The sequence below is a fragment of the Muntiacus reevesi genome, chromosome 4 (assembly GCF_963930625.1).
Source record: "Muntiacus reevesi chromosome 4, mMunRee1.1, whole genome shotgun sequence".
NCBI lineage: Eukaryota > Metazoa > Chordata > Mammalia > Artiodactyla > Cervidae > Muntiacus > Muntiacus reevesi.
The window spans coordinates 144,301,429-144,328,192 of NC_089252.1; the positions used below are offsets into that span (position 1 = coordinate 144,301,429).

Below are 26,764 nucleotides of genomic sequence, written 5' to 3' on the forward strand. Positions count from 1 at the left end.
TTGTCCGGCCACCCCCACTGCCCAGTCCTGCTCCCGCCCGCGGCGGCCGCAGCAGCCGCAGCAGTAGCGGCTCCAGGATGGTGAGCGCCGCTGCCCCCCAGCCCCGGCCTGTCGCCCCCGGCCCGCGCCCCGGCCTCGGGGCCGGACGCCCCCTCAGGCCGCGCACACTCACCTAGGACCCGGCCGGGATGCCGAGGTACGAGGCCGCGGGCCCGGCGGGGGCAGGCACGGGAGCGCGCGGGCGGGCCGAGGTCAGGGGGTGGTGACCGTTCGGTCGGGGTGTCGGGAGCTTTGTCCGCGGGCGCGGGGCAGTGCGAGGGCCGGAGAGGGCGGGGGCTGCGGGTCGCGGGGTTCAACGAGGCGGGGGTCGAAGGGCAAGGCCAGCGAGAGACCCGGGCGGGTGCGTGGGAGCTGAGGGTCACTTCCCGGGGGGAGGGGGCGGGCAGGGAAGGGGCTCTTCTCTGCGCCGCCGACGGGCACCCTCTTCGCCGCCCCCTTTGGTGCGGAGGCTGCAGCAGTAGCGAGCGGCAGGCTCTGGGGGGAGCCTGCGGGATTGGGGGGTGGGGACCCAGAATTTGCGGGTTCGGGTCCCAGAAGGATCCAGTGTCCGGAGCCCGAGGGCCGGCCCGAGGCCCCTCCCACTCCGTCAGGTCTTTGTCCAGCGGCCCCTGTGTGTGATGGAGGGGGGTGGGGACTGGGTTCCAGGCCCGGAGATTCCCCAGCATCGTGACGGGGCAGTGACAGGAGACTGAGGCCACTTGGGGCCCTGCGTCTCTCACGCCCACCCCCTGCCTTTCTTTTCTTCTAGCCCTGGAGCGCATAGAGCCCATCTCCGAGTCAGGGTGTTGCGGGAAGCCGCACTTACCTTTACCCCTGGGCTACAGGCTGCTAGGGAGAACCTCTAAGCTCCCGGCTCTCTTTCTAGAGCCCTTTAAACTTCCCCACTCCGAGAGCCCTCTCTTGGTCTAAATAGAGATTCCCTTGCTAAGGACCCCGCTCTGTAGAGGGTCCTCCGTTAGGGTTGGGCACACAGTAGGTGCGCAGGAAATGTAGGCCTCCTCCTTGGGCCCCTCCAGTCCCGGTGGCCTCTTGGGCGGAGGAGGCCTGGGAAGGGGTCTGCGCGGGGGCGAGTGTAAGCGGCCTGGAGCCTGCGCCCAGCGGCAGCCAGGAGCCCGGAGCGGAGGGGTGGGTGGGCTGTTAAAGGGACGGTCACTAAATCAGGATTAGGCCGTGGGGCTGTCAGGCTGCCAGGCCCTGTCTCCATGGATACCTAATTTGGAGGAGAATAGAGGACGGAAGAATGTTTGCGTTGTCGTCCGCCAGGGCTGCAGAGGCTAAGCGGACTCCAGCCCTCGGCCAGGCAGCAAGGAATGGGGACCCGGTTCGAACCCCACTCTGGGCTGCGGCGGGGCGGGAGAACTTTTCGGTCTGGGGGCCCAGAGCCTTCCCTGAGGAGTTGCTGGAGTGGGCCAAGTGGTGCGGTGGTCCAAAGAACTCTGACCTTGCACAGGGAGCCCAGACCTTCCCCGAGTCCAACCTGAACCCCGGTGCATCCTCCTGGGAACGGCCGGGCTGGGGTTCCTCGGAGCCCCCCTCCCGGAGCTCCTAGCCGGGAGCAAACGCCGTCCTCCGCTGCTCCGTAGGCGGGGAGGACGGACGCTGGGCGGCTGGAGGTTGAGCGCGGCGGGACCTAGGCGCGCGCGGGTACCCGGCGGCCGCCCGAGCCGCGGGGCAGGGGGCGGGGCGGACTTCCTGGGGTGGGCGAGAAAGGGGCGGGGCTTGCCTGCCGGCCTCGCTCCGCCGGGTGACAGGCCTCGTAAATCCCCTTCTCCCATTTTTAACGCCATTTCATTTATTTCCACTTGATTCCTTGGGAGTCCGCAGCAACCGCCGCTGTAAGGAGCGACCCTTGTGCCCTCCGTGTAATGTCTTCTTGAGGAAAGTCCTCTTGGGCCAAAGGGAATTAGCTCTGTGGGGACAGTGGAGTGGCTCCTGGGAGAGGCCCAGCGACCTCCACTTTTCAGGGGGACCCCCCATCTCAGGGGAAGAGGAGGGCTGAGAGACACATGGATGAGTTTGCTCTCCGAGGGCCTGCGGGGTTTTCTGGCCATAGTGTAAGGGTGGGCTGGGCTGAGGATGGGTGAGTGGACAAGTCCAGTGCTCCGCCTGGAACCGGGCAGGAGAGGGACCCGACCCGAGTGTAGTGTTCTCAGAGCCTTGCTCTCGGTCATCCATGGCCGCAGCTTTTTATGGAGCAAGAATCCCCTCCCCTCCCCTGCCTGGGCTGCCGCTTTATTGCAGAGACCTCAGACTCTCCACGCAATTTCACGCCTCTCTGCCTTTGCTCTTGCTGTTCCCTCAGCCAAATGCCTTCCCATTGTCCCTGTCTCTCCACAGCCTCCTCATTCTTCAAGGCCCGACTGGGATGCCACACTTCCCCCATGTAGCCTCCCCCAGAGCCCCCAGCTCTAGTCACTCACTCCTCCCTACATGTTCTCCTACCCCTGCACCTGTGCCTCCCCTCAGCCTCGGAGGCTGTGTTGGCACTAGGCTTTGCCTCCAGGAGGCCAAGGGTGGGGCGTATACTTCCTGGCGCCCCATCCCCACTGGGCTTGGCACTTTGTAGGTGCTCCATAAATATTTGTTGGTTGAATAAAAGGGTTTTTGTATGGGCAGCCTGCAAACCATGGCCTTCCAGGCAAATAGCTCTGTGCTCCTGGGTGGGTGGAGGTCCCTGGGTGGGTCTCTTCCTCCTCCTCCTGGCCAACCCTCCCCCACCCCCAAGTCCAGGAGGACTTTGCCCCTTCCTTTCCCCACAGACCAGCATTCTTTCTCTGCCATTATCATCCTGTTAAACAGAGAGGCCAGTCAGGATCCATATGGATCACATTAACAATTGCTTATTATCTGGGCCAGGACTGCCCCCACTCTCCACCCCCAGCTCCTACTGCTGCAGTTGCTGGACCCTTAGGAACCCAGCTTCCCCCTCCCCCACCATTGGTCAGCCAGGGATTGCAGGGGACAGGCTGATCTCCCTTACCTTCCCTGTGTCTTCTATTTAATTTGCTTCTTCTTGACTTGGCTGGCTCCTCTACCTGATTTAATGAAAACTAGTTTCCCCATGGGATCATGGCTCAGTGAAGTTACAGGGCTGCTGAGGAGAGGGGTGGACCTGAGTTCAGATACACCTGTGGTCCAAAACACTGAGAGCTTCTGCCTTCCAGTGAACGGAGGCTGTGGGCTGTGGTAGGCTCCAAAGGACTGACTGTGGGGTATACTGGTATATTTTGCCATCTCAGCCCTGAGCTGGCCCTGCTCCCTTTTGGGAGCTGGCAGGCTAGCAAGGAAGATGAAGACAGGAGAGACCCTGTGCAACTGTGTGGGTCCCCACCTTGTGTTTCAGTTGAAGAATCAAGAAATTTCAAGAGCAGCTGCTGAGTTAGCCTTGAAGGATGGGGAGTGGAGTTTCTGTTTAAATGCATATAGCCCAAGATGGAATGGAAGGGATCTTCAAGATTACCAGGCCCCACCCCAACCAGGCCTGGGTTCATAACTTTTTTTGATTTACAGACCTCCTCAGAAGGGCCGACAAAAGCCATCCCCAGAAAAATCCACTTTTATCAGTTGACACCAGACTTTGCATTCTGCTTTAAAGGGCTCTTGGACCCCCTGAACCTCACGGGGTCTGTGCATCAAGAACCCCTTGTCCTAGTCCAGACCCCCCTGAAGGGCTGAGAGCAGAGTGAGGCCTAGAGCCCAGCATTCTTGCCCTTCACTCTGTGCTTTCTCCATGGTCCGAGGACAGGATGAGCCAAGAGACCAGGGGTATCGGATAGAACTGCTGGGCCCAACTTTGAGTGGGAAAGGTTCACCCTGCCTGGGTCAGGCTATGGGCCAGTCATCTCATCTCTGAGTGTGTCACCTGGAGTGAGGAGGTCCAGGGGTTAATTTGTTTCAGGACCCACTCATCCCAGGGATGAGTGACAAGAGAGTCCAGCTCTTCTCTGAGCATTCTCTTAAGTGTCTTGATGAATCATAGCTAACACATAGAACTTATGTGTATATCTTATTCTATATCTCATCGGTGAATTGCAACTAATTATGGCACCCTCCTGTAAGCATTTTTGTGACAGTTAAATGAGGCAGGAGACACAAGCCCTGAGCTCCAGTCTTGAAGGACTATGGGCCTGTGAGGGTCTGGTTAGAAATGCAGTGGACAGCGCTCAGGGCTATACAGATCTTTCTTGATTTATGATAGGGTTATGTCCTGATAAATGCATCGTAAGTTGAAAATATTTTTAGGTCAAAAACACATTTAATACACCCTAACCTACTGAACAGCCTTCCCTGGTAGCTCAGATGGTAAAGAATCCACCTGCAACATGGGAGACCTGGATTCGATCCCTGGGTTTGGAAGATCCCTTGGAGGAGGGCATGACAACCCTCCTTGCCTGGAGAATCCCATGGACAGAGGAGCCTGGTGGGCTACAGTCCATGATGTCGTGAAGAGTTGGACATGACTGAGTGACAGCACAGCACAGCTCAACCAACTGAACATCATAGCTTAGCCTAGCCGACCTTACAGGTGACCAGGAATACTCACGTTAGCCTGAAGTTGGGCAAAATCATCTAACACAAAACCTACTTTATAATAGCGTTCAGTATCTCATGTTAGTTATTGCAGACTGTACTGACAGTGAAAAACAGAATGGCTTAATGGGTGCAAAATGGTTGTGAGTGTATCACTTGTTTACCCTTGTGATGGCATGACTGACTGGGAGCTGTACCTCATTGCCACTGTCTGGCATCACAGGAGAGGATCCTACTGTGTATCACCAGTCTGGGAAAATATCAACATCCACAATTCAAAGTATGGTTTCTACTGGGTGAAGATCACAGCATTGTAAAGTCAAAAAGTTTTAAGTCAAACCATCATGGGTTGGGACTGTCTTTGATTACTACTGATGTTGACATTTTCCTGCTTGAGCCAGTCAAGGAGAAGGGACTGCAGTGGAGCCACCTAGGTGCCTTGCTCTCTTTTCTTTAGTACTAAGGATGCATGGACAGTCAGCCTTTGCAGTTCACCTTGGGGACTCGTGGTGAGGTGGACAGTTCTCAGTGAATGGGAGCATTAGTCAGCAGCTTCAGTCCAGCCTCCATAGGCCCCATCCCCAATTTATGATGATCATTCTTGCCTCCCACCCAAGTGGCCAACCCCTGGGCTGCAGTGATCCTGCCAGTCATGTCCGACTCTTTGCAACCCTATGGACTGCAGTATGCCAGGCTTCCCTGTCTATCATCAGCTCCCAGAGCTTGCTCAAACTCGTGTCCATCGAGTCAGTGATGCCATCCAACTATCTCATCCTCTGTTGTCTCCTTCTCCTCCTGCCTTCAATCTTTCCCAGCATCAGGGTCTTTCCCAATGAGTCAGTTCTTCAGGTGGCCAAAGTATTGGAGTTTCAACTTCAGTATCAGTTCTTCCAATGAATATTCAGGACTGATTTCCCTTAGGATTGACTGGTTTGATCTCCTTGCTGTCCAAGGGACTCTCAAGAGTCTTCTCCAACACCACCATTCAAAAGCATTAATTCTTCGGTGCTCAGCCTTCTTTATGGACCAACTCTCACATCCATACATGACTATTGGCAAAACTATAGTTTTGACTAGACCCTGCTACTAGACAGGTCTAATTGCCTGGACAAGTCACATACTCTGTGTCTCAACATCTTCATCTGCAGAAGGGGGATAAGAACACTGGCGAGTGAGCTTGTAGGTAATAGAGGCCTTGGTTTCACATAATGTGCTCTTTGTTTCTGAAGTACATGCCTACCTCTGGTGACCTTTTCAGTGACTCAGAACCCATGCAGGGAACCTCCTCCCAGTGCAGGAGGAAGGAGAAAAAGAGGACATGTATGTGAAAGTTCTGGCCCAGGGCAGGGCTTGCCCTGGCCATCTTTGAAGTTCTCTCCGAAGCCGAGTTCAGGCAGTAGGGGGCTCAGGAGTGGGTGAGAGGAGAAGCAACTTGGCTACTACTTCTGAAGTCCCTCCAGCTCCTCTCACTGTCTGGAAGACCCAGGCCACCTGACCCCAGCCCAGTGCTGGGATTAGTCAGTCGGGGATGGAGGGGAGGATGTGACAAAGAGACTACATTTACTCTAACAAACCTGTGTCGAACACCTGCTGGGTCCTGGCACTGTGCCAGGTCCTGTATCTCAGCCAGGCTCCCAAGGATGCCCAGCCAGGGCCAGGATTCCTGGGCCCCTAAGACTCCACACACACTCGCCGTGCACCTGAGTGGAGCTATCATGCCTTGAACCTCCCGGAGCCACCCTCCGCTTCCTGTGTGGCCTGGGAGGAGCATAGCACATCTGCAGGCAGCCCTGGCCCTGTTCGCTTTGCTGCAGGCCCCTTCGTGAAGCCCAGCCACACTCCCCATACACTCTGCAGGGCCCTGAGCCAGGCCTGAATACTTTATCTGAGTAGCCATTCATCCAAGGCTTCCCTGGTGGCTCAGACAGTGAAGAATCTGCCTGCAACGCAGGAGACTCATGTTCGATCCCTGGGTCAGGAAGATCCCCTGGAGAAGGGAATGTTAACCCACTCCAGTATTCTTGCCTGGAGAATTCCATGGACAGAGGAGCCTGGTGGGCTACAGTCGGTCCATGGGGTTGCAAAGAGTTGGACATGACTGAGTGACCGTCACTCACTCAGTCTTTCATCCACTGAGCGTTATTCTAACGTGGTCCCACTTTCAAGGAGATTATAAGACATTCAGGGACCAGTGGACAGGCCAAAGGACAGGCTGAGCTTTGAGAGCCACACTCCTGGTTTTCCCCGCATAGAAGGGAGCCACTGAGGGTGGTTGAGCTGGGAGTGGTGGATGGGCCTCAGGATGGGCTGAAGGAAGACTTGGGCAAGAGACTGGTTCCTTCACAGCAGGGCCTTGCATCATTGGCAGACTCCCCAAGAGACTTCTTTTCCCCAAGGGGGCCTTTCATAGGTGACAGAGGTGCTAATTTAGTGGGAGTTAAGAAACTGGGAAAGTCCACCTGCTGCTGACTGGCCTACTGGGCCCTTGGATGCTTGAGAGTCTGGGGTGTTATGTTCTTCTTTCAGGCCAGCAGGGGAAAGAAACGAGTGAGATTTGGGTTATACTGAAAAATGACACCTCCCCACCTCATCATGTTCTTCCACACCTACCCGGTCTGCCTGAAGGTTTCTGTCAGGGCAGAGGGGCTCCAGGGAACTCTGGCCATCAGGGGGTATCACTGCTCCCAGCCATCTCCTCAGAGAGACAGTAGCCACTGGTGGCCAATGACACTCATCCCTTTAGGAAGAGGCTCCTTTTCCAAGTGGACTTTGTCCTGCGTGGGATGGCCATTCTTCTATCTTTGTCTTCCACACTAGTCCTCTTTAGGCCAGAGTCTCGGGGCCTCAACCCCTTTTGGGAGAGTAGAAATTGTCTCATAGGGGTAGGGTGGCCAAGAGTTCAGTTTCTGGACTTGCTGGGTTTGTAGTGTCTATTAGACATGTAAGTGGGGATGACCCAGAAAAACTGCAAAGGAGCCCATCAGTCTGCTTGGAAGTGCCCTTCCCAATAGACAATCTCTCATGTTGAATGCCTCTACTGATGGGGAGCTCATCACTTTTAGAGAACCCACATGTTATCAGACAGCTAACATTAAGCCCCAAATCTTTCATGGCAAATTCAACTCATTTGAGGATGGTGGGAAGGGGGACAGGCGGGAAGGGGCTGCACAGAGCTGCCACCCAGAGATGACTCAGGTATTCAGAAATATTTGATCCCCAGAAGTCTCTCCCTCCGAGTAAACACTCCCCATTCCCTAGTCATGGTCTGCTGCAGCTCGCTGCCTACCTCTCTGATCCCTCTCCTTAGGGCTGTGACTATAACCAGGGTCTGGGGTCTCAGACCTGCAAGGACTTACTTGGTGCCAAAGTAAAGTATGGACAAGTTAACTGTGCCTCAGTTTCCTCCTCTGGGAGTTGTTGTGAGGATTACACCAGCTCCTGTGCTTCCAGCAGTGCTCGGCTCTTGTGTGGGATCTCAAACTGGCACAGACAGGAGTTGCCGTGGTTGTCTGGTCTTTGCCTAGCACCGTCCCCCCACCCCAACTCCTCTTTCTCTCTCTGTTCCTGTGGTCTTGCAGGTGTGGGGGCCACCCCCTTGAGGACAGCCCTGCCCACTCACACCCAGGTAGACCGGCCAGGCTGCATAGCTGGAGTTACTCAGCTTGGCTCCCCCAGGGCTGGGAAGGGAAAAGAAGCAGGCAGAGGCAGCCACTGGGGAATCCAGGGTGGGCTGCCTGGGCCTGCCCCCTTACCACTGCTGGCCAGGCCGGTGGGGGCATCTGCTCTCACCGACCCCTATGCAGGGGTGGGGAGGCTATATATGGGGCTCCGGAAGGTGGGGTCACCCAGACTTTAAAGCTTAAGCTTTTTGGAGATCACGTGCCACCCAAACTGACTCAAGCCAACTTTGGATTCTAAACCAGGCTGTGGGGAGGAGGTGGGGTTTGAGAGGGGGGCCTTTGTCTGCTTGGCTAAGACCCGTGGTCCACGATCCTTGAGAAGTTCAGGAATGGAGCTGTATTCCAATGTTATTAGTTCCCTTTGTAGCTCCATGTTTTTAAAAGTTCTACCCCCTACAGCTTTATTAAGGTGTAATTGACAAAGTAATCCCGTGTTATCATTTTTTAAAAATTGAAGTGTAATCGACATAGATCACTGTGTTAGTTTCAGGTATACGGCATAATGATTTGATGTTTGTGTATATGAAGAGATGGTCACCACAATAAGTCTAGCTAACATCTGTCACCATATGTAGTTATACCTTTTTTTCTCTTGTGTATTTTTATCTTATGCATTGATAAGTAATTTTGAGAATAGGCCATGGGTTTACTAGGCTGCACAAGGGGACTATGACTGAAAACTGGTCAGGAGGCCTGCCTGTAGACAGGAAAAGTATGGCTCGGGATGAAGTTGGGTCTGGCACGGAGGGCTCTCAAGAGGAACCTGAAGGGGTATGTGGCTTATCTAGGCAATTTCTAAGTAGCACAGAGGACAGAAGAGACGGCAGGGCCTTGGGGCTTCCCCCTCTATTGGCCGAGGAGGAGTAGGTGAGAGGTGCCCCAGGATGCAGGGCAGCAGGGCCAGGGGTGAGGCTAGGACATCCAGGGAAGCTCTGGTCTGGGACTCAGGCCCCCCGCCCCCACGGTCATACCCAAGAGTGGAGAGCCAAGGGGCCTCACACCGCAGGGCAGAGCCCCCCTTCTCAGGAGGCCCAGCTGGGAGGCTGCATTCTCTCCAGGGGGTCCCTTGTTCCACTGGGTCCTTTTGGTGCCAGAGATCCTCCCCCACCCTGCCTTTTCCAGGCTGAAGTACTTGGCCAGCCCCCTTGGGATCCAAGTCCCAGAGTGCCTAGTATGTCGCCCCCATCCCTGGCCCTCCTCCAGGTAGTCCTGAAAGTACCACTCTTCTTCCATTGCCTTCACACCGGCCTGGGGGCATGCTGGGATATGCTGGGTCCTCTGTGGAGGAAACAGAGAGCTTCAGACACCTACCCCACATCTCTGAGGCTGACCCACTCCCCGCATCATCTGAGCCCCGAAGGAGGTGGGACTGTGACCTACAGATGGACCCCTGGGCTCAGAGACCCCCCCTAGTCTCAGATCAGTCCAGATACCTGAATAACTCAAGTCACTCATGAGACCAGGCTGCATTTGAGGGTCCCTGGAAGCAGCCAGTGAAGGTGAGAAAAGGAGAAAGAAGGGAAGGACTGTGTTCTGCTGTCCAGTGGGCTTACACCATAATCCTCTCCTAGCAGTCTGTTGGGGCTACTCAATGACGTCATGAAGATCAAGACCCCGGCCCAGGATGCAATGACCTCTGGAAGATAATAGCCTGACCCTCCAGCCCTGGAAAACACAGACATAGAGTGGGCCCTCCTTCCCTTTGTGTCCTGCCCCAGGGCCCAGGAGTTGAAGTCCACCCTAACCTGCTCCAGAGCAGCTCAAGTAGTGAGAGTGGGGTGGACTGTGGCATGTGGCGGGATGGACTGTGCTGTCCTTAAAGCAGTTATCAGCCCCAAAGATTCGCTTTTTTTGGCCTCCATGAAAACTCTATTTGCTCAATACGGTGCCTCACACAGACCTGGGAAGAAGCCCATCGGCTTTGCTGACCTTCACTGAGGGGCAAGCAACTGATACCCTGGAACCTCTCAGAACTGTAGGTGGTTTAAAAGAGGATGGCTGTTAATCAGAACGATTTTCTGTTGCTGAAGTTTCAGGCAGCCTGAGTAAAGCAAACCAAACTGAGGCAGGCAGAGACAAACTGGGTTTTCTTTAGAGGAAGGGGCAAGGGTGATAACTGGGCCAGTTCTCCCTACCTGGTGTCTCCAGGAAGATGAATTGGGGACCGGAAACCAGTATCCCCTGCCCTGTGTTTCTGGATATCTCCCAGCCTGGGGAAGGGGTGAGATTATGTGGCTGGAAGGAAAGGTCTCTGAGCATCTCCCAGCAGCTCCAGCCGTCAGGAGGGTAAGAGAAAACATGATGGAGATGCTGTTGGAAAGAAAGGGCTGGGCAGCAGAGCAGAGCTGGAAAAGTGATTAGTAGCTCTGATGAGGCTGAAATCAGCCCCAGTGGCCCCGGGGCAGCTCAGGAGAGAAAAAGAGCTGTCATTCATGGAAGGCAGACCTGAGAAGCTCCCCCAAAGGCAGCCAGAACCCAGGGGGTACAGGGTGGTCCCCAAGCCCTGGGGACAGATGCCCTTCATGGAGCTGGGAGTAGTATTGAATCTGCTACTCAGATAAAGCACTGGCTGCCCGTGTCCCTGGTCCTGCACCCCAGGACCTTCTGCAGGAGTGAGGCAAGCCCGGGAGCCATGCCCAACCTTCTAGGGGAGTAGATGGGCTGTTTGATCAGTGAGTGTGTAAATTGGGATTTTATGGATCGCTTATTCACTGCTGGAGCTGGGGCCCCCAAATTCCTCTGTGCCCCAGAATGCTTAATTTAGTCCTGAGCTTTCCCCTGGGAGAGGACGGAGGACAGCTCCCCACAGGCCCCCTCCCCTCCTGCTGTGTCTCCTCCCAAGGCCCCAGGCTTTGTCATTGCAGGTTGAGCGGTTCAGATGTGCTAATACACTCCCTGGGGGTCACTGGACAGTGGGACTTACCCTTGAGTGCTGTGATTGGCCAGAGAGACCATGGAGGGAGGTTCATGGCAGCAGCTGGGAGTGTGTGTGTGTGTGCGTGTGCGCGCGCGCACACTCACACCCGCTGGCTGTGCGCCTGTTTGAGGGGAGGGGTTTGGGGGGCGTCCGTCCTGCTCAGACCACTGGGCAGAGACAAAGGGTCTTCATCTAACCTGCAACGAGGATTAAGTCCAGAACAAGCCACATGCCTACCTGGTCAAGCTGGTTAGGGAGCCCACCTGTCTGTCTACATCCTCTTATTACATCTTGACGTGGTGGGACTTACTCAGTGTACACTGAATGGATGGATGGATGAGTGACCACAAGATGGACTGCGTTTTTAACTCGGGTTGTGTGTGCTCGAATGATTCAGCATCTACAGATTCCTAAATCTGCCCCTAGGATTCCTAAGTATCTCCCCTTCCTCTCACTGCTGACACAAGGCCAGACCTGAAGGACTGACCAGGCCTCGGGGGACACAGCTGTGACCCCCAGACTCTGTTGCCACTGGAGAGTGCTTTTGCTGTCGTCAGGTTTTCCCCTGCCGGCCCCCATCTGTCCATGGCATTTGATGAGGATGAGGATGGTAGGGGAGGGGGGACCGGTGTCGAGCAGCTGATGGGGGAGGGAAGGAGGCACAGCCCGAAGGACCGGATGACAAACTGCTCTGTCCTACTATCCTCTCCTCCTCTCCAGCCTGCCCCTCCTCTCCTGATGGCAGGCGGGACAGGCTGAGCTGGCGGGAAATGCTTGGTCTAGTTAGTTTTCTGCCCTTCCTCCCTGGCTCCCGGGGAAGCTGGAGTCCTGAGCAACAGAATCCCAAGTCCTAGGGATGTCTTACCTGGAGACCCTAAGAAATGAGAGTTCAAGAGAAGCCTGCGTTTTTTACTCGGGTTGTGTGTGCTCGAATGGTGGGCTCCCTAACCAGCTGACTTGGGCGGAGGCTCCAGCTATAACGTGAAGCATCCCAGCTGCAGAACCGATCCTGGCTGAGATGAAAGCAGTGCTGTCCTTTCTGAGGAACTTTCTGCAGTGGTGGGGACGCTCGTGGGTACCACCACCCCATGTGATTAGTGAGTGCTTAGGGTGTGGTGAGTGCTATTGAGGAACCGAATTCTTAATTGAATTTCACCTTAATAATATATTTTTATTTTTAAATAATAGTCATAATAAATTATTTCATTTAGAATAATTAATACATTTTAATGAATTTACATTTAAATAGTTCCCCACGGCTAATGGCTGTGATGTGGACTGCACAGGATTAGAGGCTGTGTTCAGAGATGGAAGCCAGGCTCTTGCGTGCAGAGCCCTTCCTGCCTGTGTGGACCTTAGGCGGGGTTCTTCCCAGGGTGCAGTGCCCTCTCCCCAGTCTGTCAGAGCACCCCAGCCCCAGGGTGGATCATCTGCTCCTGTGGGCAGCTGAGTGGCCCTTAGGAGGTCCTGGCCACTGAGAGGGCCCAATACCCAGGGACACACCCACAGCCCAGAATGGGAAAGGAGTGGCTTCTGGAGCTCTAGACTTTGAGGCATCTTAGAACTTCCTTGGGGGTGTCAGTCCTAGAAGGCTTCCTGGAAGAGGGAGTGGGGAGTGGGCTGGGGCTTGTGCCTTAGAGCCTAGCCTTGCGTTTGGTGCCCAGACACCTTGGCCAAGACTGGGAGAGGGAGGGGCTGGCAGCATAGGCTCAGAGTCCCAGCTTCCCCGCTTACTAGCTGTCGTGACCTTGGGAGAATCACCCCCCCTTCTCTGAGCCTTCATTTTGTCTTCTGTAAAATGGGGAGAATGCTCCTATCTAGCAGGGAAGCTGTGAGGATAAAACTGAATGGCAGTTATTAAAAATTCTTTGCAAACACTAAGAGGATGGTAGAAAGGGAAGGTTTACCCTCAAGGGTGCTGGGCCCCTGGCCTGGCCTCTCAAGATCACAACAGATGGTCATAGCTTGTCTGTGGCCCTGACCGCGGACACAGGCAGGGATTTCTGCACTCTCCCCTCCCCCCAGCACATGTGCACACACACAACCCAGATGGGGGCCACTTGGCTAGCCTCCTGCTGTTTGGCATTTGACATATGAGGAGTCCAGGGCCAGAGCACAACCCCCCCACCCCAGCCACCCCCATCCCAGAGAGGAGCCAGACTGGCGGGGAGGCCTTACTACCTCAAGGAAGCAGGATCCCAAGGGCCCTGATCTCTTTACCATGTGTCCGGTGGCCTTTGATGGGAATTCCATTGCCCCTTTTGTCCCCTCTCAGAGGCCTGGCTGGGGAAAGAGAGAAGGAGGAAGATTTTTTTTTTTTTTTTTGGAAAAAAAAAAAAAGCCAGGTGGGGTCCCTGGGGGCTGGGCTGAGTGCCCTTCAGCTCCAATCAGATCAGGGCTGGGTATTTCCTCTGGTGTTCACAGACACAAATTCCCCTGTCCACGCCTGAAGAAGTTCCCTGGCTTTGCTTCTTGCTACTCTCAACAGCTGGTGTGGGCTCAAATTTCGTCACCTGGATTTTTTTATTTGGACACAGAGGTACTTTCAAGCCTCTTTGGTCATTTATCCATCCATCCATTCATTTATCCATCCATCCATCCATCCATCCATTTATCCAGGTATTCATCCATCCAGGCATCCATTTATCCACTCTAGAGAGTCTATTAAGAACTTATTGTGTGCTCAGCACTGACCTAGGTTCTTGGGAAATGAAGTGAACAAAACCAAGTACCTGCTTTCATGCAACTTTCCAGTGGGTAAAAGACGAGAAAGCAACAAGTGGGTCAGATTATGATGAGTGCTACAGAGAACATCAAGCTGGGGGGTCTGGGTCTGCTGCGATGACAGCTGAGCAGAGGCCTGGAGTGATGGAGGGTGAGTCGTGTGGAGATCTGGGGAAATAGCATCACAAGCACCAAGTGTAGCAAGGACAGGGCCTCCGTCCGAGTGGGAGCAGAGCCAGTGTGGAGGGAGCTGTGAGGAAGCCACTGTGCCTGAGGGGAGGCCCCAGGGGGAGTGGCGGGAGGGGAGGACTGGAGGCGAAGGGGAGTGGAGAAGGGGAGTGGATCGGGAGGACGAGGTTGACCACTGGGAGGACTCTGACTTTTATTCTCTGTGACATAGGAGACTCTGGAAGTTTCCAAGTGGAAGAATGACATGCTCAGACATGTTTTCAAAGGTCCTGTGGCTGCATGTTGAGACTGGGGAGTGGGGGACAAGGGTGGACGTGGGAGGGGAGGTGGCAGGCCGCTGCCGTCCTCTGGGTGAGAGGTAGTTGCAGTTTGGATAGATTTGGAAGCCCGAGCCAGTCTGATCTGCTGGTCTGGGGTGTGAAAGAGAGTGGTTAGAGACAACCCCACGGTTTCTAACCTGAGCACTTAGAAACGATGAGACTGCCATTTCCTGAGATGGGGACTTGGGGTGAGGGAGTGAGAAACTCGGAAGTTTGATTGGGACATGTCAGTCATGCCCATTTAACATTTAAGTGGGAGGGTCAGGGAGAAGTTTGACTGTGCCAGTAGGGTGTGTGAGGGAAAACTAGCTGGAGAATCCTCAGTGTACAGCCAGTGGTCAAGGCCATGAGCCTGGATGGGGTCTCCAAGAAATTAATGTGAAGAGAAGGATCCAAGACAACCTTGGGCTCAGCAAGGCTCAAAAGAGAGGGGGTGAAAGGAGGGCATGAAAGAAATAAAGGAGGAGAGGGGTTGGGGCACCCAGTGAAGAAGCTTCAGGGAAGAAGGGTGATCAGCTGAGTCCACACTGAGCTGAGTACTGGCCCTCAGACTGACTGTCAGATTTAACAACACGCACGCAGGCAGCTGGAGTGCTGGGTATGAAAACCTGGTTGGAGGAAGTTCAAGTGAGAATGGGGGGGGAGGAATCAGAAATTGTATTATAGGCATCTTTTGAATTCTTTGTTTGTTTTGTTTTTTATTTTGGTAAACAGCAAGCAGAGAGCAATAGGATGTAGTTGGAAGAGGATCAAGAGATTCTTTTGAGCTCCCTTGACTCCGAGATGGGAGAAGGAGCAGCCTGTTTGTGGGCTGAAGAGGATGACCGATAGAGGGGAAATTGATCACACAGAAGAGGGGAGACTTGAGGGAACACAGTCTGAGCTTTGAAAGGGGATGGGATCCAGGAGCAAGAGGAAGAACAATCTCTATTTTTGTTGCCAGGAGGGACTTTCTCTGGCTCCCTCAAAAGGCAAGGGGTCAGTTAGGACTGGAGTGGCCAAGGAGGATGCATGAAGAAGGAAGGGACTGCCGTGGGCCCTGAAAGATGGGACAGTGATGGTTGGCAGAGGGAGGACTTTCATTGGGTGGCCTTGGGTAAGCAAGGCCCGATAGGCCAGAGTGAGCAAGCAGGGCTGTTTTCCAGGTTTCTTTTGGCTCCAACCATTGCGACCTCCTGGCACACATCCCCTTCCTCATTTCCCTAGGCTGTCCCATCTCCCTTTCCCAGTTCCAAGTTCTCCACCATTCTCCAGCCAAGGAGCAAATTTAGGGACCGGGAGGAGAGTGTTCAAATCTGCTGGCTGGACTCCTGCTCCCCTGGGATCTGCTCTTCAACTGGATATCCTTGCCTTCCCACAGCCTGTGGAGGTGGAAACCAACGACCAGAAGGAGGAGGCCCTCTTTCTGAGCTTGGGCAAGTGGGACCTCCTCCCTGGGACCCAGTTTTATAACATCTACTTGGGTGGGGTGTTGGGCTTCTCTGGTGGCTCAGCCTGCATTTTGGGAGACCTGGGTTTGATGTCTGGGTTGGGAAGATCCCCTGAGGGAGGGCATGGCTACCCACTCCAGTGTTCTTGGCCAGGAGAATCCCATGGACAGAGGCGCCTGGGGGGCTACAGTCCAAGCAGTCACAGAGTTGGACACGACTGAGCGACTAAGCACAGTGGGTGGGGTGTTGTGCGGGAGCGATGACAGGGACGTGCCAGCACTCCCTGCTCAGCCCAGTGGCCGAGGACACACCCCAGTGCTCTGTGCCTGCAGAGACCCATTTTAGGTGCTGCTCTGATCCCCCGCCGCCGAAAATAGGCTTAGGCTCCACTGCTTCCAGAATTGATTCTTTTCTTTCTTGCTCCTTACACTTTTCACTTTTCCCTTTTTTTCTTTTTAAGGGTTTTTCTTTTTTTTTTTTTTTTGGTATGTGAATGGCTTTTAAAGTCTTTATTGAATTTGTTACAGTATTGTTTCTGTTTTATGTTTTGTTTTTTGGCCCCGAGGCATGTGGGATCTTAGTTCCCCAAAAGGGATGGAACGCAAACCCGATGCATTGAAAGCACAGACTTTAACTACTGGGAAGTCCCTCCCCTTCTTTCTTTCTCTTCCTTCCCCTCTTTCTTTTCCTTTCTCTTCACCCGTCTTTCTTTCCTTCTTCCTTTTCTTTTCTCTTCCTTTCTATGGACATGATCACTCTTACTTTATCTTCCCTGTTAGATGATAGAGTCACAAGGAAGGGTCACAGTCTGATCCATTTTGCCCCTCTGACAACTGCTCAGTGGCTAGCACTCTGAAGGTATTAATATATGGAAGCGTTTTCTGGCTGGATGCAAGCAAGACAGTGAACCTGCAGAAAATGGGCTCCAGCCCATGGACCACAGAGTTCTGTAGCTGCCTTTCAGGCCTCCTTTGGCTCATCCCTTAAGCACTTCTTGAGCCCCATCTTGTGTCTAAGGCAGGGTGCGGGGGACCCAGCTGTGCTGGGGCTGCTCTCTGACCAGACTGGGGGAACAGCTTCCTAAGGTGGGCACAAGAGCCGAGGCAGGCGACCCATCCTGTCCTCCAGAGTCCCCTGCGTGTCCCCTGTCCTCCCCTCTTGCAGTAACTGGGGGTTGGCACGAGGTGGGGTCAGGGCCCCCTGGTGGATGGGGAACAGTCCCCTTCAAGCTCTGCCAGGCAGCTAGAGAACCACTGTACCTCCCCACCCCCCCAAACACCACCACCCAGGGCACCAGTTGTGAGCAGGAGACAAAAAGCCGGGACAAAAGGCCTGTGGGAGCCGTGGTGAATAGATTAATGAGATTTCCATACGAGGCGGACAATAGGATTCTCCACTCCAGCCCCTTTGTCCCAGGCTGAGATAATGGAGCCCGAGGAGCTGCCCCAGGAGGGCGACATCCACCCGGGCCCCTGTCCTCACAGGCCTGGAGCCCCAGCGCAGCTGCCCCTCTTTCCAGCCCTGCCCCCAGCCCCTGGGTGAGGGAACTCTGAACCAGAGAAACTCTATGAGTAGGGAAGGGGTGTTGTGGGCCTTCTTAGGGAGTTGGAGGGGTGTACGGGGGTCCCTGCCACCTCAGCCTGTATAAAAGTTCCCAGAGAGAGAAAGTTTGCTGTCCACCGTCTATACTGTCTCACTTGAGAGCTGAAGAAAGTGAGGCTTGGAGAGGTTGGGTGTCTTGCCGGTGAACACACGGGGACTGCTCGGGCTATCTGCTGCCTCTTGATGCCACAGTGGGGATGGAGGAGCGTCTGAGGCCTGTGTGAGGGAGAAACACACTCCTGAGTGTGCCCCCTTCCTCTCACACACCTCTACCTCGGTGCTCCCCTTCTGACACCAGATGTGAGGGTTTTCCACACACCAACCCGTTCTGGTGGTAGCGGCCTGGTGGTAGCGGCAGATCCCAAGGGGTAAGGGTGCTCCCGCAAGACCGCCCCTTCAGGTGCCAGTCACACATCCAGGCTGTTACCTGTGCTTCTGACTGATGGGGCGTGAATCAGAGGTTCCCACGACCCTCTTCTCGGATTGATGAACTTGCTAGAGTGGCTCACAGATCTCACGAAACCAGTTTACTTACCAGATTATCAGCTTATTATAAAAGGATGTAAGGCAGAAGCAGCCAGATGGAAGAGATGCACAGGGCAGATGTGGGAAGATGCCTAGAGCTTCCATGCCCTCTCTCCCAGCAGTCACCCAACCACTCCTCCCCAGAAGCTCTCCCAACCCCACTGACTAAACCATTGGCCACTGGTGATTGAACTCAATCTCCAGCCCCTCTCCTTTCCCCAGGAGGTGGGGGGTAGTTTGTGTTTGGGGGAGCTGAAGGGTCCAACCCTCTAATCATGGCCGGTTCCTCTTACCACCAGCCTTCATCCTTAGGTTTCCCAGGAGCTTTCCAAAAACCCTCATTAATATAAACTCAAGTGTGGTTGAAGGGGGCTTGTTACGAATAACAAGACACTCATTTCATCTTTATTGCTCTGAAGCTATTTCAGGAACTGAGGACAAGAGACCGAATATTATTATGAAGCATGTTCCTGTCGCGCTTATGCTTAGGAAATTCCAAGGGTTTGGGGAGCTGTGAGCCAGGAGGAGTGGATGAAGACTAACTATATATTTCTTTTAAAAAATATTTATTTATTTTTGGCTCTGCTGGGTCTTTACTGTTGCGTGGGCTTTTCTCTAATTCAGTGAGCAGGGGCCGCCTTCCAGCTGCAGTGCGCAGGCCTCTCACTTTGATGGGTTCTCTTGTTGCGGAGCACAGGCCCTAGAGCTTGCAGGCTTCAGTAGTTGCAGCACACAGGCTCAGTAGTTGCGGCTCGAGGGCTCCGGAGCACAGGCTCAATAGTTGTGACACACGGGCCTAGGTGCTCCGTGGCAGGTGGGATCCTCCCGGATCAGGGATTGCACCCGTGTCCCTTGCGTTGGCAGGTGGATTCTTCACCACTGAGCCACCAGGGAAACCCTAAATATATATTTCTTATTGTAAATCACACTACCACAGCCCGTGTCAGGCCTGATGCAGTTTCCTGGGCCTGGTCCACAGGGATGGGAGAGGCCCATGAGGGCTAAGATCAGTGTGATGAGTTCCTTGGCCATTTGTAAAGGCCCAGACACTCCCTCTTTGATCCTGGAAGACTTCTTGCAAATGAGGGGGCGGCGTTTATGGAATTCTTTTCTCCTCTTTCATCCAGCAATCCTTTCTGTTACTATTTATTGGTCACCTATGAGTTAGAAGGACTGGACTCTGTGTGGAGTCACGCAGAGTTCCAGCCTTCAAGGGTCCACAGACAAAGAGCTTAAGTGACATTTTCTCCACGGAACCCCAGCCACCTCCAGGGAAGGTGGTAGACTCAAATAAGGAACTGTCTGCACAGCCTAGGGGCATGGATGCTTATCAGATGGCGAGTCTGCTGGGAAAGGAGAGCTCTCCTTGGCCTGCTTTGCAGTGAGAGGACACACATTCTCCCGCCTGTGGGGGCACTGGAGACTGGGCTCCCCCAGGGGAAGATTGCAGGTTTGAAGTGTAAACACGCAGCTCTTGAGGTGTAGCCACATTTCCCGGCAAACACAGAAATGTTTCCACAGGGCCAAGGGAATGGGCCTTGGAGGCTGTGTCACGGCCTCAGGGCAAACACAGAAATGTTTCCACAGGGCCAAGGGAATGGGCCTTGGAGGCTGTGTCACGGCCTCAGGCTCTTCTGTGGTTGTGAGTACCGAGGACTGGACCAGGGAGCCCGTGCAACCAAGAGGTATGGGCCTGGGGTCTGTACTTACATTGCTAGGGTCTGAATCCTGCTCCCCTTGGTAAAAGCTGGGTGACCTTAGAATGTATCAGTCTCTCTGTACCTCAGTCGCTTCACCTGCCAAATGGGGATTGAGACAATAGTATTTCTCCCGAGGTTCTTATGAGGGCTACACCAGATAGTGCGTAAAGCACAGAGTGGGGGCTGGCTCTCCCCCAGTGGGGACAGTGGGGAGCCAGCATAAGGACCAGTCTGTTTATTAGAGCTGGAAGGAACCTCCCTCACAGAGCATCCTCCACATTCCCCCAACCTCAAGGGGGAGTGACTTGTTCAGATTTACTCAGCAAGGCTGGGCCACTGCTCAGGTTTCTACCTGTACTATTTGTCATACTGCTTCGTATCTGACCCTGGATTCTGTAGTTATTTATTTGGCCACATCAGATCTGGGCTCTCCAGTTGTGTGATGCTTGGGCTCAGCAGTTGCACTGCGTGGGCTTAGTTGCCCCAGGGCATGTGGGATCTTAGTTCCCCGACCAGGGATCGAACCCTTGTCCCCTGCATTGCTAGGCAGATTCTTTAACCACTGGCCCACCAGGGAAATCTGTATTCATCTTTTTAAATCCTCATGGCCACTGTGCAGGGCAAATGTTATGCTGTTTTTCAACAGACGGAGAAATTGAGCTTCAGTGACGTCCAGCAGTCAGCCCAACCTAACACTGTAAGGGTCAGAGCCTCGATTCAAATCCAGTTCTCTGATTCGAAACCTACAGTTTCCCTCAAGTCCCTGGGGCTTGTCTTCTGTCTAGCCCAGCTGATATAGGGACTGAAGTATGCCCTATGAACCTGGGGAGGAGGTGGGGAGCCTCTTCAGGGGAGATCCCTCCTGCTCCTGTGGGAAGCAGACCACAGAAAGGCCCCGCATCTCTGTGTGAGAGGAGAGGGCTGTAATTGGCCTGAGGGCAGGAACAGGGAGACAGCATGCTCTGCCTGCTCTCACCGCAGATAATATCATGCAGGTAGATGGTGATGCTTCAGGGAAGAATGAAGGAGGAGGAGAGAGATGGGCTGGTAGTCAGTCAGTGGAGGACTTAGGGTCAAGGAAGTCTTTTTGAAGCTGGGAAAGAATTAGGCTTGCTGTGGGGGCAAAGCCAGGGCATGGTAATGGGGAAGCAGTCAATTAACGGAGCAAGGTCCCAGCCTAGGCTGGAGAGGTTGAGCTGGAGAGACCCTCAGGCCTTCTGGTCTCTAAAATGGATGTAGATGTAGATAAAGGTGAAAACAGAAGGCCAGAGGTGATGGAGACGTGCCCCCAGCTACCATGGAAGGGAATTGCCTGAAGCAGAAGGCCTGTGTCTGAGCAGATTGAGGGTAGAGATCAAGTGGGTAGGATGGGCTGCAGGGGCTGGGAAACCCCAGCGGGGCTGAGTCCAGAGCAGATGAGATAGACAGGTGTGGAACTGGCAGGACAGGTTTAGAGGGCCAGAGGTAGTGGGTTTCTGAAGTCCACAAGGGCTGAGGTGGGAGTGATTCAGTGCGGACCATGGCCTGAGTGCTTGGTCTGGAGAGTGCGGACCTGAGTGAAGGCCACTGCCGGCCAGGGCAGGAGCTGGTGAGAGGGGCTGGGAAGATACCCCATGACACCGAGGAGGAGCAGCAGATCTGGCAGATGGTGAAGGAAATGTGTGTGACCAAGTCCAGACCCAGAGTCTTCTTTGCTGTGTCTGTGTCTGTTCTTCTGGGAGGGACCACCTTTCCTTCCAGCATGCCCAGTTAATAAGTTCAGGGAGAGTGCTTTCATCAGGTCAAATCTCTTTTCTCTATGTTAAGGAGCAAAAGTATACATAATAATGAACAGAAAAACAACAACAACATAAAACAGGTTTAGGGCCCATGTCATAACACAATCTGTACAATTCTGACGTTACCACATATGACCCTGCAACAGGAACCACTTGAGATTTCTGATGTCCCAGGAAATTATCTCCTTTGACAACAGGTAAAGCCTCTGTTCTCTGGAGACTCCTCAGTAGGAGCTGCACATATGCCTCCCTCACACCTCCCCCTCAATTCTGCTGTCTCTGCTTGCTCTCTTGCCATTGGTGGCCAGGATCACCTCTCAGATGGAGGTGAAACAATTCTTAAGAACTCCCCTTTTGGGACTTCCCTGGTGGTCCAGTAGTTAAGACTGGGTGCTTCCAATGCAAGGGGCGTGGGCTCAATCCCTGTTTGGGGAACTAAGATCCCAAATGCTGTGCAGTGCAGCCAAAACAAACAAAAAAAGAATTCCTCTTTTAAAGCTCTAGTATCTATGGCTCATGCCTTCCCTAGGGCAGCAGGGATGAGGGTAACCTGTTTTATTTTCAAAGACTGACCTCACCTCACTGATGCCATAACAGGTGGTCAGCCAAGCTACTACAATAAGGGCAATTGCCTGAGAAGCAACCTGATAATTTTCAAACTCTTCTTGTACCACTGCCCCACAGATACCCACTTCCAGGGTTCCGGTGACCCAGCAGTTCTTGGTACTCCCTCCAGGCTTGCAGTGTATGGTTATACAGGTTGTGTACTACACACAAGTCCTACTTCTATAGGGGCACAGGTCACGTCATAGACACAGATTTATCACAATTTCTCAGAAGGTGGCAGTAAGGCATCTTGAGGTGGGGAAGAGGACATATGAGCTATTCTAGCCTTAGTTTCTCAATGCACTGTGCTCCGAGTCTTTGAATTGCTGGAATCCTCTAGCCTGTCAGGTCAACTTTGGCCTCTCACCCTTCAAGTTCCTGTGAAGACACCCCTCCCTGGCAAGGCCTTCTCAACTAGGCACAGTATGCTCCCCTGAGCCCTGGAGCTCTGGGCACACACCTCTGCTTTTCACCTCATAAAGGATGTTATCTCTTCCTCCTGGTTGAAACATCATATCCACTTTTCAATCTGCTCCCATGCCTGGCACAGCTTATAGTATGTGCTCAGTAAAATTCTGTTAAAGCAAGAATATTGACCTGTAAGCTTAACTAAGAGCTTAGGACTGAGGAATAATCATTAGCAAAAACTGTCTCTGGCATGTCATGGGCCCATTTAGTCTCTGAGCTGTTATTCTCAGATCAGGCAAACAAAATGGAGCCATACAGTTGGAAAGTGCCGTTACCCAGGCCTTGAATCCCTTTTACCAGTTGGGCTCATGCCTGGACCGGTGCTGAGGGACAGTGTATGAAGTAAATACTTCTGCAGTGTTTATATCATGACCACCTAAGAGGCCATTTCTTGAGGTCCATGAAAAAAAGTTCTATGATCTCTATGCCAGGAATATTTTTGCTTGTTTTGAGTATGATGGTGTTTTACTTTGCAGAGTTATTTGGTTCCTGGGAAGCGCAGATAAACTTGTGAACAACTTTCTGTTTTGTAATATTCATTTTTATTCATTTTGCTGTGCTGGGTCATAGTTGTGACACATGGGATCTTCGTTGCCACAAGTGGGATCTTTTGTTGAAGCATGCGATCTCTTAGGTGGGACATGTGGGACCTAGTTCTCTGACCAGGGACTGAACTCGGGCCCCCTGCATTGCGAGTCTTAGCCACTGTACCACCAGGTAAATCCCATTTCTATGATGGGCACTAACTTTGTCCCATCTTCTCCAGAAGACATTTATGTCTATTCGAAACAACCTTTTTGTATTGTGGTGAAACATTCTGGGAATGAGGCAGGTGACAGCACCTGCTCTGGGTATGCACCCATCACTGGCAGAGTTGGGTCTGGAACCCAGGTGCTCTGACTCCATCAGGCAGATACTACAAGAAACCACGTGGAAAGCAAGTGATGCTTCTGGGTCAGCCTCTGGGGTTTCCCAGGGATAGTGAGACTCTGCCACAGACACCATCCTTCACTACAGTAGGTCTGACCGTGTGTCCTACAGCGCATGGCTGGAGGCACCAGGACAAAACAATAGTCATCGCATAGTAGGTGAGGTTAGGACCCAAAAAACCATCATTTTCAGATGCATCTTGGTTCTGAGGAAAGTATTTTCAGACAACTTTAATTGTGGGACAAGACAAATATGGTGATTTTGGTGCCTGAAGATGGCCCGGGTAGGGTGGAACGCTGTGGGTGGATGCGGGAAAACCAGCCTGTCTCAAGCTACGGTTTAAGGTTCACGGTTTAAGGTTCGCCTGCGGCTGGCAGTCGGTGGGTCCTTAGAGGCTCTTCAGGATCTCACTAGGCGCTTCTCTTGCCTGCAGCTCTGTCGAAGATGCACTGGACACCGGAACACGCCCAGCCCCTCAACCAGTGGCCAGAGCAGCACCTGGACGTCTCCTCCACCACCCCGTCGCCGGCCCACAAGTTGGAGTTGCCCCCTGGGGGTCGCCAGCGCTGCCACTATGCTTGGGCACACGACGACATCTCTGCCCTCACTGCCTCCAACCTTCTCAAACGCTACGCCGAGAAGTACTCGGGGGTCCTGGACTCGCCCTACGAGCGCCCCACCCTGGGCGGCTACGGCGACGCCGCCTTCCTCAACGGCGCCAAAGGGGACCCCGAACCCTGGCCGGGGCCAGAGACTCCTTATCCCTTGGCCTCGCTCCACGAGGGCCTCCCGGGAACCAAGTCGGGCAGTGGGGGCGGCTCCGGGGGTCTCGGCGGTTCCCCGGTTTTAGCCGGAAACCTGCCTGAACCCCTCTACGCCGGCAACGCGTGCGGGGGCCCGTCGGCGGCGCCGGAGTACGCGACGGGCTACGGCGGGGGGTACCTGGCGCCGGGTTACTGCGCGCAGACTGGCGCCGCGCTGCCCCCGCCGCCCCCGGCCGCGCTCCTGCAGCCCCCGCCCCCGCCGGGCTACGGCCCCTCTGGGTCTTTATACAACTACCCCGCGGGGGGCTACGCCGCGCAGCCGGGTTACGGGGCCCTCCCGCCGCCGCCCGCTCCGCCCCCGGCCCCCTACCTGACCTCTGGTCTGGCGGCGCCCACGCCCCTGCCCACGCCCGCCCCACCCCGGCCGTCACCCGCCTCCTACGGTTTCCAGGGGGTAGCGGAGGCCGGGGTGTCGCTAAAGCGCAAGGCTACAGACGAAGGAGCCGAAGTCCGCTACCGCAAGTACGCCTTCGAACCCGCCAAAGCCCCGGCGGCCGACGGCGCCTCCTACCCCGCCGCGGACAACGGCGAGTGTCGGGGCAATGGGTTCCGGGCGAAGCCGCCAGGAGCGGGGGAGGAGGCGTCAGGCAAGTACGCTGGTGGCGTCCCCCTCAAAGTCCTGGGCTCCCCCATCTACGGCCCGCAACTTGAGCCCTTTGAGAAGTTCCCGGAGCGGGCCCCGGTGCCGGCTCCCCGCGGGGGCTTCGCGGTGCCGTCGGGAGAGCCTCCTAAAGGTGTGGACCAGGGGGCTCTGGAGCTGGCGACCAGCAAGATGGTGGACTGCGGACCACCGGTGCAGTGGGCGGACGTGGCGGGCCAGGGAGCGCTCAAGGCGGCACTGGAGGAGGAGCTGGTGTGGCCCCTGCTGAGGCCGCCCGCCTACCCTGGCAGCCCGCGCCCGCCGCGGACCGTGCTGCTCTTCGGACCGCGGGGCGCTGGCAAAGCGCTGCTGGGCCGCTGCCTGGCGACGCAACTGGGCGCCACCCTGCTGCGCCTGCGCGGAGGCACGCTGGTCGCGCCGGGCGCTGCCGAAGGCGCGCGCCTCCTTCAGGCAGCCTTCGCGGCTGCGCGCTGCCGCCCGCCCGCGGTGCTCCTCATCAGCGAGCTGGACGCGCTGCTGTCCGCCCGGGATGACGGCACGGCCGCCGCAGGCGCGCTGCAGGCGCCGCTCCTGGCCTGCCTGGACGGCGGCTGCGGTGCGGGAGCCGACGGCGTGCTGGTCGTGGGCACCACTTCACGGCCCGCGGCCCTGGACGAGGCGACCCGCCGGCGCTTCGCTCTCCGCTTCTACGTGACGCTGCCCGACGGCCCGGCCCGCGGGCAGATCCTGCAGCGGGCGCTGGCCCAGCAGGGCTGCGCGCTGAGCGAGCGGGAGCTGGCCGCCTTGGTGCAGGGCACCCAGGGCTTCTCTGGGGGCGAGCTGGGGCAGCTCTGCCAGCAGGCGGCGGCCGGGGCGGGCCTCCCGGGTTTGCAGCGCCCCATCTCCTATAAGGACGTGGAGGCAGCGCTGGCCAAGGTGGGCCCTAGGGCCTCACCCAAGGACCTGGACTCGTTCGTGGAGTGGGACAAAATGTACGGTTTCGGACACTGATGGCGCACCAGGAGGCCCAGGGAGCTGCCGCCCACTCCCCGCCCCTCTGTTTGCGAAGGGTCTTCTTTAATCCCACCGGGCTGGGGCGTGCCGGAGTGAGGGGTGTGGGGTGGGGGAGCGGAGGGGGCTGCCGGTGGATTTTTTTTTTTTTTTCCGTGGGAAGGAAAATGCTTGTGCTAGGCAGAGAGATGCCATATGCGCTGTGTACTCAGGTTTTTTCCTATTTATTGTGGACGGGAAGCTCGCCATCTCTGCCCCGCGGAAGACTGGCCCCGGGGCCTAAGGAACTCCTGCTCTCTCGCCACAATCCTTTTGTCTCCTCGCTGTCTGAATTGCTCCCTCCCCCTTCTCCACGTCTCCCTTTCTCTCCTTCTGGTGGTTTTCTTTCTCCGTTGCTTTGTCACTGACCATACACCCTTCTCTCCCTCCCCGCCTCCGGCCGTTTCCCTTTTGCTCCTCCCCGCCCTGTCTCTCCATCTATCACTTTCAGTGCTTCTGTTTCTATCCCTTGCTCTCCATCCACTCTGTGTCTTGGTCCCTGTCCCTGCCTTCTGTCCCTCATATTCAAAGACTGCAGTGTCCCTTTGCGGAAGATCTGGAGGTTAAGGGACTGAGGAGGAGGGGGTTCCCTTCACCCCTTATCCCTCATCCAGCTGAAACCTTAGGTCTGTGGGAGTCAAGCAAAAAAGAAAAACACCCAAAGAAGGGGGTTTTGTTGTTGTTGTTTTTGAGGAGGAAAATTCCAGAAATGTAGCTTGTTTAATATTTTAGGCCTCTTATTTTTGTAAGATGTGTAGACTTTGCTGTTTTTCTTTTGACGACTCAGGAAGAAACTGACCTCAGAAAGAATGTTAGATTTTGGCTGCTTTCCTGTGTGTGTCCCCCCCACC

General features: G+C 54.9%; 1 protein-coding gene across 1 annotated transcript; it reads left to right on the forward strand.

The window, feature by feature from the left end:
• On the forward strand, positions 1-25,954 carry FIGNL2 (fidgetin like 2). Its single transcript, XM_065932103.1, has 2 exons — positions 1-196; positions 23,893-25,954. The coding sequence occupies exon 2, from the start codon at positions 23,904-23,906 to the stop codon at positions 25,872-25,874; it is 1,971 nt and encodes a 656-aa protein (XP_065788175.1). The 5' UTR covers positions 1-196; positions 23,893-23,903; the 3' UTR covers positions 25,875-25,954.
• The last annotated feature ends 810 nt before the right edge of the window (positions 25,955-26,764 follow it).